The 17,897-nt window shown below is 58.9% G+C and overlaps 4 protein-coding genes across 5 annotated transcripts in view; 2 read left to right on the top strand and 2 right to left on the bottom strand.

The window, feature by feature from the left end:
- Positions 1–368: 368 nt before the first annotated feature.
- DPEP1 (dipeptidase 1) lies at positions 369–4,251 on the top strand. Its single transcript, XM_010718174.2, has 11 exons — positions 369–672; positions 1,032–1,218; positions 2,172–2,304; positions 2,384–2,516; positions 2,599–2,749; positions 2,841–2,910; positions 3,012–3,188; positions 3,262–3,346; positions 3,422–3,497; positions 3,627–3,762; positions 4,000–4,251. The coding sequence occupies exons 1-11, from the start codon at positions 384–386 to the stop codon at positions 4,180–4,182; spliced, it is 1,620 nt and encodes a 539-aa protein (XP_010716476.1). The 5' UTR covers positions 369–383; the 3' UTR covers positions 4,183–4,251.
- An 838-nt stretch (positions 4,252–5,089) lies between these two features.
- Positions 5,090–10,454, bottom strand: CHMP1A (charged multivesicular body protein 1A). The gene is made up of 7 exons (XM_010718175.2): positions 10,171–10,454; positions 9,967–9,986; positions 9,082–9,159; positions 8,568–8,714; positions 8,018–8,146; positions 7,570–7,757; positions 5,090–6,991 (listed from the first exon to the last, which is right to left on the bottom strand). Exons 1-7 carry the CDS (start codon positions 10,442–10,444, stop codon positions 6,970–6,972), a joined length of 858 nt encoding a protein of 285 aa, XP_010716477.1. The 5' UTR covers positions 10,445–10,454; the 3' UTR covers positions 5,090–6,969.
- Positions 10,455–11,591: 1,137 nt separating this feature from the next.
- On the top strand, positions 11,592–15,746 carry CDK10 (cyclin dependent kinase 10). Of its 2 annotated transcripts, XM_003209890.4 has the most exons (13): positions 11,592–11,767; positions 12,565–12,637; positions 12,800–12,871; positions 12,975–13,077; positions 13,186–13,267; positions 13,438–13,505; positions 13,859–13,911; positions 14,050–14,119; positions 14,243–14,302; positions 14,429–14,552; positions 14,630–14,769; positions 14,997–15,049; positions 15,120–15,746. In XM_003209890.4, exons 1-13 carry the CDS (start codon positions 11,642–11,644, stop codon positions 15,221–15,223), a joined length of 1,128 nt encoding a protein of 375 aa, XP_003209938.2. In that variant the 5' UTR covers positions 11,592–11,641; the 3' UTR covers positions 15,224–15,746. The 2 variants fall into 2 exon arrangements, with proteins under 2 accessions (XP_003209938.2, XP_019475403.1); XM_019619858.2 differs by lacking the exon at positions 12,565–12,637 and having other exon boundaries at positions 11,662–11,767.
- Positions 15,747–16,691: 945 nt separating this feature from the next.
- The window catches only part of SPATA2L (spermatogenesis associated 2 like), a 1,346-nt gene continuing 140 nt past the window's right edge, over positions 16,692–17,897 (bottom strand). The window contains exons 2-3 of the mRNA XM_010718246.2: positions 17,874–17,891; positions 16,692–17,797 (exon numbers count right to left, since the gene is read on the bottom strand). Coding sequence (XP_010716548.1) covers positions 16,883–17,797; positions 17,874–17,891 — 933 coding nt within the window. The 3' untranslated portion in view covers positions 16,692–16,882. The remainder of the gene's footprint in view (positions 17,798–17,873; positions 17,892–17,897) is intronic.

Genomic DNA, 17,897 nt, shown 5'->3' on the forward strand with positions numbered 1-17,897 from the left:
GCTGAGGGCGGCTGCACGGGGCCGGCACGAGGGGAGCGCGGCTGCAGGGATGGGGCTGTGGTGTCGTCCGGGAATGGGGCCACCATGGGGAGAATGTGGCTGAGCCCATGGGGGATGTGGGGAGCGCTGGGGGGCTGTGAGCCCCCAAGGGGTTGGAGAGCTCGGAAGCTTCGCTGGCCCCATAGGTGACTCCTGTGCTGTGGGGTGCCAGTCCCATGCCACACTCCATATGGTGGAGGCCTTGGAGCCCTATGGCTGTGCTAACTGTGCTGTAGAGGGATTTTCAGCTCGACCACCCCAAGTTGAGGATCTGGAACCGGTTCTGCCCTGTGTGACTCCACACCACTCCCAGCACATGGCCACTGCAGTCCCCAAGGCCACCCATGGCCCTGTATACAGGATGCACTGCAGAGTGGATGTGTGCTTCAGTTTCCCCACGCAGCACCAATGCCTCTGGCCGTGCCACCCTAATGCTGTCTCCCAGCCCACAGAGCCGGGTGGCCGAGACATGGACCTGTGGGGTGCCCTGGTGCTCGGCCCCCACCCACAGCCATGATGGGGGCTGGCTCTGGGGTGGCCGTAGCCCATTCCAGCCTTGCACGGCACGCAAACCAGAACACATAATTCAGAACAACGACGGCAAGCAGCTGCCTGAGTGTCCCAGGGCTGGTGGTGAGCTGGGGAGAGGGGTGCCAGGCAGCGCATCCTGCCAAACTCCATGGCATGAGGGGCATGGGGCTGGGGGTGCTTCTATGGGGCTGGGGGTGCTGGGCTGGGGCGGGGGGTGCTGGGACAGGAAGGCCAAGGAGGGGATGGAGGGGATGGGAGCAGCGCTTTTTCCCAGCAGAAAAAATCTGTGCTGTGTTAGAGGGGCCGGGAGCGTAACCACAGCTATGCGCGTCCCCATGTCACCCCGCGCTGCGCTGCAGAGGCCGTTGCAGTGCCCGGGCACTGCCGGGGTTGGGGTGCAGGGTGCAAGGGTGGGTTTATGGCCCCAGTGCTGGTTATTGATTTACCACGGGAAAGAGCAGTCAGCAGTGTGGGAGCACTCAGCGGGATCCTGCAGCAGCAGGGCAGCGATCTCATCCCACCACCGGCACACCACGCGAGGATGCTGCGCGGGATCGTGCTGCTGCTGTGCCTGCTGCTGCCCTGCTCAGGGCAGACGTTCCAGCAGGAGGCTGAGTGCATCATGAACGCCACACCGGTCATCGATGGGTGAGCACAGCCACGCGTCCGCTCCAAAGCTTGCATGGCACTGTGGGATGGGCTCTCGGTTCCGTGAGAAATCCCCAGCACAGAAAACCCCAAGGACCTGCCTGGGAAATGCCCTCACTGAGCACCCCAGGGACACCACATAGGAACGGCGCTGTCCTGGGAATGCCCGCATGGAGCACTCGAGGGACGCGGGGGAATGGCCCTACCGGGGGATTTCACGTGGTACCTGGGGCTGTGTGGTTGGGGGGAACCCCAGTAACCAAGCCAGGAGTGGTGCTGGGAAGCGGTGGGGTCAGGCTGCCCCAGGGGAAGTCCTGCAGGATTGTGTCCCTAGGGATGTCCCCAGTCCTCCACCATGCTACCGTTCCCGGTGGTGCCCACATGGGTATGGGGCCATCACACGGCCCAGAGAACCCCAGGCAGTGGGAGTGGAGCTGTGGGAGACAAGGGATGTGGGGCAGTGGGAGACCCAGCTCTTCCCCAGTGATGCTGCTGGGCCCTTAACAGCACATGGTGGTGGTGACATCCCTGTGCAGAGATGTGGGGCTGGAGCCATGCAGGGAGCAAGGAACGGGTGGGGATGAGGTGGGGGGGGGTGGCACGGGGGGGATTTTTGCAGGGGAACCACACCCCTAATCCTGGGCATCACTTCCTGATGGCACAGATGGATGGGTGGGACAGATGGATGAATGGAGGAAGGGGCAGGAGAAGGGAGGGGCAGATGTGGAGAGAGGGAGGGGCAAAGGGAAGGAAAGAGGGAGGAAGGGGAGGATGGATGGATGGATGGATGGATGGATGAATGGATGGATGGATGGATGGATGGATGGATGGATGGTTGGTGGGGGATGAATGGTGCCTAATGGATGGATGATGAAGCAGGGAGGCAGATGGGCAGCCAAGTGGATGATCAGTTGGACAGACAACCCCCTGCTCCCACTTTCTCCCTGGCCCAGGCACAATGACCTGCCCTGGCAGCTCCTCAAACTGTACAATAACCAACTGTTGCTGCCGGCATCCAACCTGACACAGCTGAACAACACCCACACCAACATCCCCAAGCTGAACACTGGACACGTGGGCGGCCAGGTGGGACAGCAAACGGGGCATGGGCACCGGAACAGCCCCTGCTGGGGCTCCAGGTGCTCACCAGCTGCCATCCCACCAGTTCTGGTCAGTGTACGTGCCCTGCGACACGCAGAACAAGGACGCAGTGAAGCGCACGCTGGAGCAGATAGACGTGGTGCACCGCATGTGTGAGCTGTACCCCGAGACCTTCGTCTGCGTTGTTGATAGCGCAGGTGAGCGGGCGGAGGGATGGCTGCGAAGGGCGCAGGGCTATAGGTGTCTGTCCCCAGCTGAGAACTCACTGTGCCACTGCAGGCATCGAAAAGGCATTCCAGGACAAGAAGGTGGCCAGCCTCATTGGTGTGGAGGGCGGCCACTCCATCGACAGCAGCCTGGGCGTGCTGCGCACCTTCTACCGCCTGGGCGTGCGCTACATGACCCTGACACACAGCTGCAACACACCCTGGTACCCCACCGTGGGAATGTAGTTGGGATGGGGGGGATGGGGATGGGGATGGGGATGAGGCTCGGGCTCTGATGCTGTCCTTGTGGCACAGGGCTGACAATTGGCTGGTGGACACCGAGGAGGAGCAACCCGTGCACCACGGCCTCACACCGTTTGGGAAGGTGAGTGGGATGGAGCCGGGTGGAGTGCCGTGGACCAGCCAGTCCTGAGGGCATGGTGTCCTCACACTGCCTTGTCCCTACCCCCGCTCCCCTCCCTACAGAAAGTTCTGGAGGAGATGAACCGCCTCGGCATGATCGTGGACTTGGCTCACGTCTCAGTGGAGACCATGAAGATGGCACTGAATGTCTCCAAAGCTCCCGTCATCTTCAGCCATTCCTCTGCCTACAGCATCTGCCCACACGCCCGCAATGTGCCCGACGATGTGCTGCAGATGGTGGTGAGCACACGATGGGAGCACTGGCGGGGGGTCCAGCACTGTGCCACAGGGCTCAGGACCACCTCTTCTGCAGGCCTCCACGGGCAGCCTGGTGATGATCAACTTCTACAACCAGTACGTGACCTGCAGCAACACAGCCACGCTGGCTGATGTCGCAGGTGAGGCGGTGGGCAGGGATGAGGTGGGGGCACACTGTCACCTCATCCCCTCACCCGGCCCCTCTGTGCCCACAGACCATATGGACCATGTGAAGAAAGTGGCAGGCATTGAATCTGTCGGCTTTGGCGGGGACTATGATGGTGTCACGGGGTAAAGTGGGTGATGGCACGTGGGAAGCGGGATGGAGTGGCCAAGGGGTGACCCTGGGCATGGGGGGTCCCCTGGGGATTGCTGGATTGGGGTGCTCCCATGTCAGGCTCTGAGCTGTGGGTGCCACAGGCTGCCCACAGGGCTGGAGGACGTTTCCAAGTACCCCGCGCTGGTGGCGGAGCTGCTGGCCAGGAACTGGACGGAGCAGGAGGTGAGCGCGGCGCTGGCCAAAAACCTGCTGAGGGTGTTCAAGAGTGTGGAGACGGTGAGTGGGGCATGGGGAGGTACAGAGGGGCATGGGGATGGATGGGGAAAAGGGACATGCACTGGGCACGGGGATGTGGAGGGCACTGGGGTGCACTGAACGTGGACAAATGGGTCATGAAGATGCATGGGGAGAATGGGCACTTAGAGTGGATGGGGGACACGCAGAGCAGGGGTCTGAGCAGCACACAGAGATGCACAAAGCACCCTGTGATGCAAACTCGCCCTGGCCCCACAGGTGAAGGCATCCCTACAGGGCACACTGCCCCTTGAGGAGCCCATCGCCCTGGAGGAGCTGGAAGGAGAGTGCCGCACAAACTATGGCTACACCACCACCACCACCACCGATGCCAGCCCAGCCCTGCCCCTGCCAGCAGCCCTGGTGCTGGTGCTGCCCCTGCTCATCACCCTGCTGCCATAGTGCCCACGTCCTGCCCCAGCCCAGTCACAAAATAAAGCCATCCTGCTCGGTGTTCGGGCTGTCACTGCACCAGGAGTGAGACATCACTGCAACAACACACAGCCAGGGTGGCAGTGGGGCTGCCTCCGCAGGATGCTTACATTAATCATTAGCTAATTAATTGGCTACTCAATCATCTTCTTAGCAATTTCCTCTCACATTTGGGAACAGCCTGTCTTTGGAGCGGAGGCAGCTCTGGGCACCAGGAAAACAAGCTTGTGCAGGAGAGTCATCTTCCTGTGGCATTCACAATTTGGCTGAGGCACAAAGCCCACTCTGCCAGCAGGGAGCGGGGAGGGGATGAGCCCCAGTCCCACCAGGATGGCACCCATGGGTGGTGGATGCTGGTGGCAGGTCTGGGTCTGCGTGGTGGGAAAACTGGAGCTTACTTACTTCGTGGAGCTGGGGGCTTCCCCTCGGCAAGCCCGAGCTTCTCAGAAGGGCAAGGGAAAGGTGTGGGGAAGAGTGCAGTGAGCTCAGCAGCCCAAAAACAAAACTGGGAAAAAGGATCTAGAAAGGAGGCAGCCATCCTGGGCTGTGTTGGCTGTGCCACGGCTGCAGCAGTCCCTGCTTGCCCGGTTCCCCAGCACAACCACAGGAAGGGAAGCGGTCCCTGCGGGGACGTGCCCGCTCAGCGTCCTCAGCACATCAGAGGCTTTCTTCTGAGCCACCCCCAGAGGCTGTGACCCCCAGCAGGTGCTGGCTGCCCTTTCCCTGGGCAGGAAGACTGAAGGAATGGGCCTCTTCCTCCTCAGCTCAGCCCACAGTGGGTGCTCTGCCCCAGCTGCAGTTGGGTTTTCAACCCACAGCAGAGACCAGACACAGCCCAGACCCCCCTCTTCTGCCTAAACCCCCGTGCACACCACGATGGATGTTCAGAGTGTTTATTTAAAACAGCATTAGGTAATCAACAGGGTTTTGGAGAAGAAAAAAGGCAAATGAGACAAGCTTTAAAAAAATACCACCACGGATCAAGACACAGAGAAAAATCAGATGGGAAAAGGGAGTGACTCCAGGGGCAGGGTCTCGGTCACCCTGGGCCTCATCCCAGTCCCCAGCCCCACACATGGTGCCCACGCAGGACCAGGAACCAGCAGCAGTGCCACTCCACGGTGCAGGCACCTCCCATGCCCTCGTCACCACCCCGCATCCCTACTGCAGCACACGAGGGAAGAAGGCTCTTTTGGTCATCAGCCACGTGCTGCCACGGTCATTGAACTCAGAAAAAATAATCAAAGCAGTGAGAATTGTTTTTGTCACAAGCGCTGCAGTGTCCATGACCCTGGGGCTGGGTGCCAACACCGGAGGATGAGGGAAGGAGCTGCCTGCCCTCTCCCCACACCGCTGTTGCCCTGCCAATAGCAGCCAAGGCCCCACTCCCACTGCAGCTGTACATGACTGAAAAGTTCCCATTACAGCCGATGAAGTGAAGCTGCCACTCCACAGCAGGGCTGGCTGCATGCTTCACAGCTTGGCTCCAGCACTGCAGGGCCAGGCAGCTGCAGCACACTGCTTGCAGCCTGGAATTCCTCCTTGTGAGAGGCAAAGGAAACTTCATTTCCTTCCTGTAAGCTCCCAATCCACCCTGTACTTCAGTGATGTCTGGGAGAAGGGGCAGTGAAAACCTCATCCCAAAGGAAGGCTCTGAGCAATTACATTCCATCGTGGGTTGTGGGAGCAGAGCGGTGCCTCTCATCCTGGTGCAGGCAGCAGCTCAGGCACACCAGAGATGCAGCAAGGTAGGGACAGCAGAGTGGGAGTGACAGCAGGGAGAGCCAGGGGCCAGGCACAGCGCAGGGCTGGATGATGCACACTCAGGGCATTTACACCAGCAAACCCATCCAGTGGCAGAAGTCTGGGATTAGGCTGCAGTCACCAAGGCTGAGAGCAGCTGAGAACCTCTCCCAGCTGCGGGGCACTGGGCACCGGGCGCATGGTGAGTCATGGCACAGAGAGCTCACTGCCAAACCGTACTGGTGGGAGGCGTGATGCAAGAATTTGCACACACAGGCTTGTGCAGGGCAGGAGGAGGGTTTTAAAGGTCACTTTGTGGTCAAGAGAAGCAAGGGGTTTGGCCTGCCATGACAAAGTGAATCTGCAAGGAGAGGCCTGCAAGCAGGGCACATATGGCTACGGACCGAGCAGTGAAGGCTGGGAAAGGGCACTGCTTCCTGCAAGGCACAAGTCCCCCAGAAACACCATAGCCTCCCCCCAACCTCTGCTGTAAATCTTCTCCATGTGGACAGACACTTGCTGTGGGTCCCCAGCAAAGCGCTGCCCACAGTACAGAAGCCCAAAACTAGGTAACAAGAGAAGCAGGCAACACAGGGAAGAGGCAGGCAGCCAGCACCCCAGGAGACACTGCGACCCAACTCCAGAAAGATTCATTTAGTGTTAAATCACATTGCATCACGGGACGCTGCGAGAAGCCAGCAGCAACCCTCAAATGAAAAACACCCTAAAATAAGAAACAGCAAAGTACTCGTCAAGCCCAGAGGAGGGCTGTCCTTGGCTCCACACCCCCCGTCGGGATCTCTGCCTGCTCTGGTCACTACTGCACCCCAAAAGAAGAGTCTGCAGGGAGGCGGACAGGGCTGGGGACACTCTGCTGCAGGAGGAGCTGGCCCTGCCCAGCCAGCAGGTCAGAGCAAGGACGTGGTAAAGGCAGAGAGGAAGGAGTCCTGAGTCCCTCCGTCCCCATACACCATACAACCAGCATGGCAGCAGTCCGCAGGGGTAACAGGAGATCTAATTCCGCAAGGCAGCCAACCTGAAAGGGAAAAGACAAGAGAAAACTGGCATGAGAGCAGCCAGGAGCAGCCTGAAGAACTCAACAGTCAGGGCGTGCAGGACACAGCTCTGCACAGAAGCCTCCAGAGGGACTCCGGCTGCAGCCTCATGGGGAGCAGCAGGGAGGGAGCAGGGAGAGGAAGCTCATCAGTTCTTCCTGGGGCAGTTCCAGCAAAACAGCCTGTTCCTGGAGCTGACTGAAGGTCAGCATCAAGCGTTCCAGAGCAGTAGCAGCTGCGTGAGGATGAGCGCAGAGCAGGGGCAGACGGTTCTGCTCCGGATCGAGAGAAGCCAGGTGCCAGCAGCCACCCCCATCACTAATTAACTAACTGAATGGTTACTCTGCCTGCCTGCACCCTCCCCAGGCCTCACAAAGCACCACGGGGGCTGCCTGGCAGATGCTGCAGGCTCTAGCTTGCCTGAGCTAGTACCACCAAAGGCTCCGCGTCCACTCAGCCAACCACACTGCATTAAATCACCGCTCACATCAGTGAGAGACCCCTGGGAAGAACTCAAAATCACCTCGACCTGAGGTGAAGGACCTGGGAGAGAACAAACCTCCGTGACAGCTGGTCTTCCTGGGAGCGCATCGAGCTCTCCCCTACTGCTGAAGCACCCTCAGGGAGTTGGTTGAGCTGGTCCATGATCTCCAAACCATTCTCCTCTGCGATCTGCACAATGAGACTGTCCACCTGCTCCTGTGGTGTGGTCAGTGTGGTAGCGGAGCTCATGGAATCCTCCATGACCTGCAACAGAGACAGCCTGTCAGCCCACCTCATGGGTAAAGCATAAAGAGGGAGGTGCAGTCCTCCACAGCTCCATCTGAGCAACCTCTAGCTGGGACAGCACCTTTGCTTTTCTTCCCTTGCCTGCTGGTTTACCCCTTTATACAGCAAACACTTTCTTTGCTAGGCAGAAGTGCTGTGTCCTGCCCAATGTCTCTCATATACCTGAAACACAGAGCAGTCTCAGTCCACCCAGACCCCTCGAGGTCATCTCCACTTACCGATGTATGAACATCCAAATTCTGAACCTGCTGCTCAAACTTATCCATCACTGCAGACACCTTCTGCAGGTCCATGGAGCTCAGAGCTTTGTCCAAAGCCTTGGTCACCTGAGCCATGTTTTTCGTCACCTGCAAGAGGACATTGCTTCATGGATGCTGTCCAGAAACAAAGTCATCCCTGCTGAAAGTAAAACCCTGGCACACAGCCCCAGGCAGAGCACAGCTCGAGGTACCACACCACTGCAGCTCCAAGCAGGACAGGTCCCAGCCCCCTTCTCTGTAAACACACATGCAATGGCTAGCACAGACAAGAAAGCAGGCATGAGCCTCCTTAATTAGAGCCATAATAATGCAGCCTGGGAACTCTCTGTGGGCATGTCAGAAGCTTCACTACACCGAGAGTGACTGGGCTCATTACAAAGCTGTACAGGATCCTCATCTGAGAACAAGGAAGTCCAAGGTTCAAGGCAGATGAGAAGGGAGGAGCCAACACTCTACACAGGGCACAGACTGCTCTCAGAACCCCGTGCTGAAGAACAAAGGCTCTTACCCCCTTCATTGTCACTGCTGTCTGCACCTTGGAGGCCACCGCATCCACTCGGGAAGCCATGCGGAGCCAGTTCAGCCCCTCGTTCTTCTTGCGGATGGCATTCTCTGCGTAGACACGAGCACACTCCACGTTCTTCTGCTGAAGGGCCTGGAAGAGCAAAGGGCAACAGCCTGCACCAAGAAACCACTCCATATTTATAAACAAGCACTCCCCTTTTCTGCCTGACAGACTTTCAGCAGGAAACAGCTCATCTGTGACCTCTGTAAACACTGAGCACACCCTTGGAACGGAATTAAATCCCTCTGTGTCACAGTGGCACACCACATCTGCTCAGCAGATTCAAGATCTCAGGGTGAGACTTCAAAACATACTGAGAGAAAGAGAAGAAACTGCTCCTTTTCTCCATCCATCAGAGGATGTAGCTGGTGAGGCACAAGAGGAGGCAGGGTCTCCAGCTGCTCAGCACAGCATCCAGACTGCCAGCATCATGACTTTGTGACAAACTCCCACCCACCTTCTTGACTTTGGCTTGTTCCGCCTTGGAGTCCTTCTCAGCTTTTTTGGCAAGTTTCTCCAGCTGCTTCGCTGTGAACTGGAGAGAGAGCTGCGGGTTAGTGCTAGGACAAAGCAGGGGAGCCAGCAGCAGCAGCACCTCTGTGGCACTGGCCGCTCACAGGGCACATACAAGGTGCCAACATGAGCCCTGTGTAGCTGCTTACAGTTTCCTAGTATAGCAGGGATCCATCAGGTTCTGAGGAGGTGTTCAGCTCCCTCCAGGGCTACAATGCTGGTTGTATGAAGGGAAGCTCCCAGAGTACACAGCATGCTGGGGGCCAGTTTTCTTGCTGTGGAGATGGGGAAAGTTTGGCAGTGGTTGCCTGAGACACAAGCTCAGCTGATGAGCTCCCTCTTCCCGCAGCTGCTGGCAGCAACAAGCCAAGCAGAGCAGCAGCAGCACACTGCGGATCTTTGCAAGTCAGGGTGTTCCATTCCAGTCAGTGGCAGCTCAGTTTGTTGTTTTTTTGTTTGTTTGTTTGTTTTTTAATGTATGCATTACGATTACTCTTACACCCTGCACTCCCTTCGTCTGTCAGCTAGGGAAAACCAGAGCAGCGCCACCCAGAGGCCTTGTTCATGCCAACACCGATAGGACAGGCCCTCCTCCAGAGGGTGGCTTTGCCACTGACACCGGAGCGCGGGCATCGTATCGGGGCGCAGGGCTGAGCGCGGCTGTGCCACGCGGAGTCGCCGACTCGGCCCTCACGCGGACAGCGGGGCACAGGACGGGAGGGGCCAGGAGGGGCTCACGGCCCGGACGCCGTTACCGGCCCCAGGTGACGAGGGCGGCGCGGGGCGGCGCTACGTTACGGAGCTGCCGGAGGGATCGCCGGGCGCTCACCTTCAGCTGGAAGAGCGTGTCTGCAAGAGAAAGAGAGCATCCCCTCAGCACCGGGCCTCAGCACCACGGAACCCAGGCCGAGACAGGCCGAACCCAGCGCAACCCGCCTCGCTCCACGCCGGGAGGCCCCACCAGCCTGCACGCAATACAGCGGAACCGTGCCAGGCCCGGTACGGCCGGAGCCCCCGCCTCAGCCCTCCTTACCGTCCATCCTGCCCTGCCGCCGCTTCCGGGTATCGTCGCCGCTTCCGGGTGCGGCCACTGCTGCTTCCGGGGTGCGCGCGCCACCCTCTGACGATGGCGCCCCCTGGCGGCGGGGCGGGCACGTGGGCGGGGATGGGGATGGAACGGCGGCCCTGCGCCTCGCGGACGGGGTCGGGGCGTGGTGTGGGCTGCTGGTGACGTGCGTGTTGCCGGGACACCACAAAGGGATCGGGACCACACCAGCAGCCATGGGGCAGCTGCTCTGCAAGGACATAGGCACAAAGGGTAATGGGATCCCACACTGCGTGCTGTGATGGGGAGAGGGATAGGAATGGGAGTAGGAATGGGGACAGATGAGGATGGGGTGAGGATAGGAATGGGGATAGGAACGGGGACAGGGATGCCTCTCTGGGCACACATGGAGCTGCCACTCACCTCAGTCACCTGCCCTCATTTTGAACTCATTTCTTTCAAGATAGAGAAGTTTTATTTCCAGCCTGGTCTTGCAGGCAGAGGGAGAGATCAAGGAATGACACATCACAGGCTGCTGCTATTAATGTGCTGTAAAATCTCTCAGATCTGTGATGTTTCAGTCTTTCTTCTGCCTCCTGACTGCCCCACAAAGGAGAGCACAAAGTGAGGCGCTTCCCATTGTGTTCTCAGCTGGCCAGGTTTTAACAAGCAGCTTTATAAATAGCAAAGGGGTCTGGATATGGGGGGGGGAAACAGGTGGGCAGTGGCTCTCACTGGGGCTCTGAAAAGCTCTGAAGTTTCAGATGTGTCTCCTTTCTTGTCAGGGCAGTCATGGAGCTCTTTGTTGTGTTGGAGCCAGGTGCTGCAGCAGTGTCTCAAGCCTGCTCTGCTCCTCTAAAGCAAGTCACTGTGATCCCTCGCACTGTTTTTTTTTTCCCCTCTGTTCATTAGATTCAGCACAAGACAAAGAGAAACAAACCATTCCTACACCCCACATCTCTGTGACACCCCCCCTGGATGAATGCACCGAAGCAATGTCAATGGAAGGCCCTCCCACCAAGGCAGCAGCCAGCGGGGGGGCTGGGAAGAGCCAGGAGCCGGACAGCGGGGTGAACGAGGAGAAGCCATGACCCACAGGCAGCGGCTGCTCATCGCCCGCCATGACTCCTGCGTGCTCGTGGACAGAGAGACCACCAGAGCCCACCCCTGAGCCTGGCCCTCCCCAGCTGGGGAGGAGCCGGGCAATAAAAGCGAGTGCTTGGAACGAGAAGGAGGTGGTTGATGACAGAACGGCCATTCGGGGAGCGGGGACCGCCCCGCTGAGCACAGGCCCTGCAGGCCTCGCGTTGCCTAGCAACCGTTGCTTGGGCCCAGCGCGAGCGGCAGGGCCGAACGCATGCGTGAGACTGGGGCTTACCAGAGTGTATGCGTGAGGTGAGGCGCGCGGCGTTGCGCATGCGCACAGCTCGCTTCGCAGTGGGCGGGAAGTGGTGTGCGCATGCGTATCACAATTATGGCGGACGGAGACCGCGCTGAGGGAGCTCCGGCCGAGAGTGAGGCGGAACCGCTGCGGTTCCAGCGGCTGTGGGGAGAGGGCTACTTCGAGGTGCCGGCGTCCGAGCGGGTGAGGGGCCTGCGCCCGAAGGGGGGCTTCTGAGGCGTTCTGAACGTGGGTGAGGGAGATGAAGGGGTTTTATAGCAATCAGAACAAAGATGTGGAATGACTGGAGTCACTCCAGCTCCACCTCTCGAATAACAGTAGTGTAAAGATATCTTCAGAGAGAGGGAGGAGCAGGGAGGATACCATTGCAGGCAAGTCAGATACAGACCATCTCTAATTCTCTGGGAAGCCTGGTCCAGTATTAAATGGGGAGGTTGGTGGCCCTGCATGTGGCGGGGGGGGGTGGAGATTCGTGATCCTTGAGGTCCCTTCCAACCCTGGCCGTTCTGTGATTCCTGGGATCAGTCGATGGACTGAGCCTCTCTCCTACCCCCACCCCCATAAGGACGCCTTCTGGGTAAGGCTCACACACACAGGCTTCCCTGGGAAACTTTGTAATCTCTGCAGAGCTTTAAAAATTAGCAGCTTTTGGCCTGGCTCTATTACTCTTAGTTCCTTGTATGTGCTTTGCACTGTTCTTAGTTAACCTCACATGTTTTGCATGCAGTTGTTTGTGAATCTGGAATTGTGATAGTTCACAACTGATAGTCGAACACAACCAGACTTACAGTGCCAGATTGGGCATCGCTCAGAGTGTTGCCCGTTATTGTGACTGTTGTCTGCTGTCAAGGTTGTAGCTCTGTGGGAATGTTGGTGAGAAGCTGCTGAGGGCTGCTGCTGAGGGCTGCTGCTGAGGGCTGCTGCTGAGGGCTGCCCCGAGAGAGAGAGCCTTTGGCTGTGATGTGGCTCTTTGGTTCCAGCTGGGGAAATGCCGGAGCGTGAAGGAGTTTGAGAAGCTGAATCGGATCGGAGAGGGCACTTATGGCATAGTGTGTAAGTGTGGTGTTGGCTGGAGCCTGGGTGGAAGGGTGGGCCTGTAGCACATCTGCCCACACCTGGGGGCTGTGGGACCGAGGCTGAGAGTGAGACTCAGCAGTGCCTGTGTCCCTTTGGCTAAAGCTTATGCTGAGCACCTACCCTGTGCTGCTCTTCCAGACCGTGCCCGGGACACTGTGACAGATGAGACTGTGGCACTGAAGAAGGTGCGGATGGACAATGAGAAGGAAGGTACATGAGGAACGGGGACGGCTCCTCGTGGCAGGTGGCAGTGTGGCAGTGTTCCTGGCCTCCGCTTGAGGCAGTTGTGCAGTGTGGTTCTCACTGCCCTCAGGAATGCCCATCAGCAGCCTGCGGGAGATCACACTGCTCCTGGAGCTCCAGCATCCCAACATCGTGGAGCTGAAGGAGGTGGTTGTGGGGAACCATCTGGAGAGGTGAGAGCCTCCCTGCATGCTCTCCACCCTTCAGAGGTGATGCTGCCTCGGTGCTCTCAGGTGCCTTTCGCAGTACTGGGCAGTGAGACGCCTGTGTCTCCTCTCCAGTATTTTCCTGGTGATGGGTTACTGTGAGCAGGACCTTGCCAGCCTTCTCGAGAACATGCAGACACCTTTTTCAGAGGCTCAGGTAAAGGTTGGGCCGGGCTTTTAGGAATGTCATCCTTGAGAAGGGGCCAGAACACTGAGGCCACCAGTGTGGATTCCTTGCAGTCTGCAATCCATCTTATGCTGGTAGCTTCAGCAGGGCTGGCTTGTGCTGTTTACGTGCTGGGGGACACTCCTGTCCTCTTTCTTCAGGTGAAATGCATCATCTTGCAAGTCCTCAAGGGTCTGCAGTACCTTCATGAGAGGTACATCATCCACAGGTGAGAGCAGCGGGAGAGGCTGGGTATGTGGTGGGGAGGAGGAATTGCTGGGAGGCAGCCTGATGAGCCCCGTAACTGCGTGTTGCTTCCTCAGCTCACACAGGAGTGAGCTTCTGCTGGGAGCGAGGAGCACTGTGTGGAGAAGCTCTGGGCAGGGGCTTGCAGCAGACTCTTGGCTTTGCTGTGCAGTGTGGGAGCCAGGGTAGGGAAGGCAAGGGATGGTGAGATTGACCTCTCTTAGTGATCAGTCAGCACTGGGGCTCTTTGTCCTCCCGAGCACCCTGGGGAAGTGCATGTACAAGAGAAGCTGTGCCTGGCAGACAGTGCTGACCACCACTTTGTGTTCCCCATAGGGATCTGAAGGTGTCCAACCTGCTCATGACTGACAAAGGCTGTGTGAAGATAGGTGAGCCCCTGGCTGCTGCCTTGTCTCTGGCAATTCAGCTGCTGCTGCAGATGTGCCTGCGGTCTCCCTCCGCTCCACAAGCAGACAAAGCATGGAGCCTGCCTCTTTCCTTACCTCAGGTCCATTTCTTTCTTGCAGCGGATTTTGGTCTGGCACGTACATATGGGATGCCACCACAACCCATGACCCCCAAAGTCGTCACGCTGTGGTGAGTGGTCAGTGCAGGGTGCTGAGCTGGGCTGGCTCAGGGTGATGTGGAGCAAATCTTTGCAGCACTGCCACTGGGGGCAGGGGGCTTCCTGGGCTGCATGATGGTGCCTTCCCTGCACAGGTACCGAGCACCTGAGCTGCTGCTAGGAGTGACAACGCAGACCACCAGCATTGACATGTGGTAAGGGGAGGGGACAGGAGAGGCTGAGGCTGGCTGGGTGGTGCCTGGGGGATTTGTAGGAGCCAGGACATCGACAGAGGGATTTCTGCTGCCCCCACCAACTCGTGTGTACCCTCTGCACTGCAGGGCCGTGGGCTGCATCCTTGCTGAGCTGTTGGCTCACAAGCCACTGCTGCCAGGCACCTCTGAAATCCACCAAATAGACCTCATCGTGCAGCTCCTGGGGACACCGAATGAAAACATCTGGCCGGTGAGAGTTATCCCACAGCGCTGCCTGCCCTGCCTGCCCTCCTGCCCTGCCTGATGTCCCCCTACCCCTTCCCTCAGGGTTTCTCCAAGTTGCCCCTGGTGAGTCAGTACACGCTGCGGAAACAGCCTTACAACAACCTCAAGCACAAGTTCCCCTGGCTCTCAGAGGCCGGGCTGCGTCTGCTCAACTTCCTCTTCATGTATGATCCCAAGAAGCGGTAAGAGCCACTGTATGGGCAGGGCTTGGGGCAGGCCCCTGCCTGCTGATGGGGCTGCTTTCATGGCAGGGTCAGCTCAGTGCTGTGGGCAGGTGCTGGAGTGGAATTGGGACCATGGAGAAGCGTGGGCGGGATGGGGAACGGGAGCACTGGCAGGCTGTGAGGGTGAGGGAAGGTGGCAGCATGTTTGGGCTGGGAGCAGAGCTTGCCACATCTTGTCCCCACAGGGCAACAGCAAAAGACAGCCTGGATAGTTCATACTTCAAGGAAAAGCCCCTGCGTAAGTACATTCCTCACCAGCTAGGGTTCTAGTGCTTGGCCTCTGCTGACCTGTCTCTGTGCCTCCCCAGCCTGCGAGCCAGAGCTCATGCCCACCTTCCCCCACCATCGCAACAAGCGGGCAGCCAGCACCAGCACAGGGACTGAGACCCAGGCAAAGCGTGCCAAGCCCTGAGCCCTGTCCAGAAGGAGGAGGTGCAGGGAACTCAAGCAGGGATCGTCGTTGCCAGGGCTGGGCACTGGCTCCTGCCCCGCTGCTGGCCAGGCACACAGCTCTCCTCGGTGATGCAATGCTGAGTGCTGTCACCTCTTGGGATGGCTTCTGACCACGTTGCCCCAGTCCCTCAACAGTTGCATTTAGGAGTGCTGCCTTGTTTACCAATGCCCATGCTCAGCCCCGTGCGGAGCTTCTCATGCTGGGAACATTCACAGCCTTCCAGCCCAGCAGAACCCAAGCACTGTATAGTGCTGGCTTCCTTCTGCCCTGGAGCTGAGGGGACAACAGCCTGCAGCTGTGAGCACAGCACGGCGTGGGTTTCAGCCTCCTCCCCTCGGGGAGGGATGGAGGCATGGACTGAAAGGGGGGGAGATGGGGGCTTGGTACAGAAATGCTGGATGTCTGGCAGGACCAGCTCTGGCCTGTACTGGCTGTGTGGTGCAACCCTGACTGCTGTCAATAAAAACAGCTGCAAAGGGCAGTGGTGGTGAAAAATTCCCTAGGGCACTACCCAGGCAGGATGCTGAGTCTGGTCTCCGTCAGCACCATGTCCCTACCTTTGTCCCTGCAAAGGGATAAAGACAGTACAGGCTCTGCCTCCCTTCACCAGCCTGAAGCACAGCCTGCCCAGCTGTACTGAGATGAGAGCTGAGCCTGCAGGGCAGTTCCACGTAGGATTATGCAGGCCCTGGATGCACTGCCCAGGGGATGGCAGTGTAGGCCCTAACCTTGGGCCATAGAATCATAGAATGGCTTGGGTTGGAAGGGACCTCATCAAATTCCAGCCCCCCTGCCACAGGAAGGGCCACCAACCTCTACAGCTATTATCAGACCAGGCTGCCCAAGATCCCATCCAACGTGGTGATGAACACTTCCAGGGATGGGGCATCCACAGCCTCTCTGGGCAGTTGTTCCAGCACCTCATCACTCTCTATGTAAAGACCTTCCCTGACATCTAATCTAAACCTTTCCTCCTTGACCTTAAAACCACTCCTCCTTGTCCTGTCATTGTCTACCTGTGTAAAAAGTTGACTCTCTTCCTTTTTATAATCCCCTTTTAAATATTGGAAGGCTGCAATGAGGTCTCCTCACAGCCTGCTCTTCACCAGGCTGAACAAGCCCAGCTCCTTCAGCCTATCTTTGTAGGGGAGGTGCCCCAGCCCTCCTCAAGGACCCTCTTCAATAGCTCCACATCTTTCCTGTACTGGGGGCTCCAGACCTGGGCGCAGTACTCCAGATGCAGCCTTACAAGGGCAGTGTAGAGAGGGACGATCCCCTCCCTGTCCCTGCTGCCTCTCTTCTGATGGAGCTCAGGATACCCTCAGCCTTCCAAGCTGTGTGAGCACCCAGCTGGCTCACGTTCAGTTTTTCATCCACCAGGTCCCCCAGGGCCTCCTTCCCTCCCTGCCAGGACAAAACCACTGAGTCATGAGGCAGCCACACTTTACTGGGATGCAGTGAGCCACTTACAGCAGGAACCAGAACAGGGCTCAGTCCTCCCAGCTCTCACCTCCCTGGCACTGCTCTGCAGGGCTCGGTAGGAGCATGGGGCTGAGTTCAGTGTCTCTAGGCAGGACAAGCAGCAGCAGCAGCGTCCCCTCAAGCTGAAGTGCCATGCTAGGGCCGAGTGCTGGTGCTGTCAGCCAGCAGCATGTCCACCTCTGTGCGCTGCAGCCAGAGGCGCTGCTGCCGCTCAGAGCACAGCTCCTGCCCACGGTGCCGGCTGCGGCAAGCCAGCCCGGCCGCGCAGGTACCGGCATGCAGCTGCTGGCAGGTGGTGCAGCAGTAGGCAGGCAGCGTGCCCTGCCGCAGGCATGAGTGCAGCTGGTAGGAGGGAAGCTCAGGGAGTTGCTGCGGGGCAGCGGGGGGCTGAGCCCTGGTGTGGCTGCTTGGTGGGGGCTCCCCGGGGGACAGCCGCGCAGGGCTGAGCAGCTGGAGGCTGCTGCCCACCTCCCTCTGCTCCTGCTGCAGGAAGAAGCGAGAAGAGGAAGGGTCTGGCTTGGGGATAGCTGGGGAGGAGAACAGCTCCTGCCTGAGCTCACTACATTCATAGGCGTCCCAGTTCCTCCCGAGCACGTCCTGTGCGCCCTGCAGCTTGGAGCTCAGCACCGGGGGGCTCGTGTCTCGCTCTCCACCATCCTCAGGACTGTCTGGCCTCTCGAAATAGAGATCTTCAGGGCTGTCCGGTATGTCCCCGTAGAGATCCCTGCCATCCTCGCAGCCAGGAGCTGCTTCCCGCAGCATCTCCACGCAGGCCTCCACGTCCCCGGCGACGCGGCGCGCATCCAGCAGCTCGTCGGCACGCGGCAGGCGTGGCTGCAGCCGCAGCAGCACCTCGGCCAGGATCTCACACTCCAGCCGGCAGGCAAAGAAGCCGCACGCAGCAGCGGTCAGCTCGGTGCCCGGAGGCAGCTGGGACACAGCGAGGCGGTGCTCATCCAGCCGCACGTAGCCCAGCCGGCCCAAGCTCCGCAGCAGCTCGGCGTCGGGCAGCGCAGCCCGCAGCACGTGTACGTAGGCTCCTGAGAAGGTCTGGAAGAAGGAAAGCGGCAGGGCTCACTCGAGGCACCCGCGTCCCACCGGCACGCAGCCCCGGCTCGGCACCCACCTGTATGGTGCGGAACTCCTTGCG

The sequence above is a fragment of the Meleagris gallopavo genome, chromosome 13 (assembly GCF_000146605.3).
Source record: "Meleagris gallopavo isolate NT-WF06-2002-E0010 breed Aviagen turkey brand Nicholas breeding stock chromosome 13, Turkey_5.1, whole genome shotgun sequence".
Lineage (NCBI taxonomy): Eukaryota > Metazoa > Chordata > Aves > Galliformes > Phasianidae > Meleagris > Meleagris gallopavo.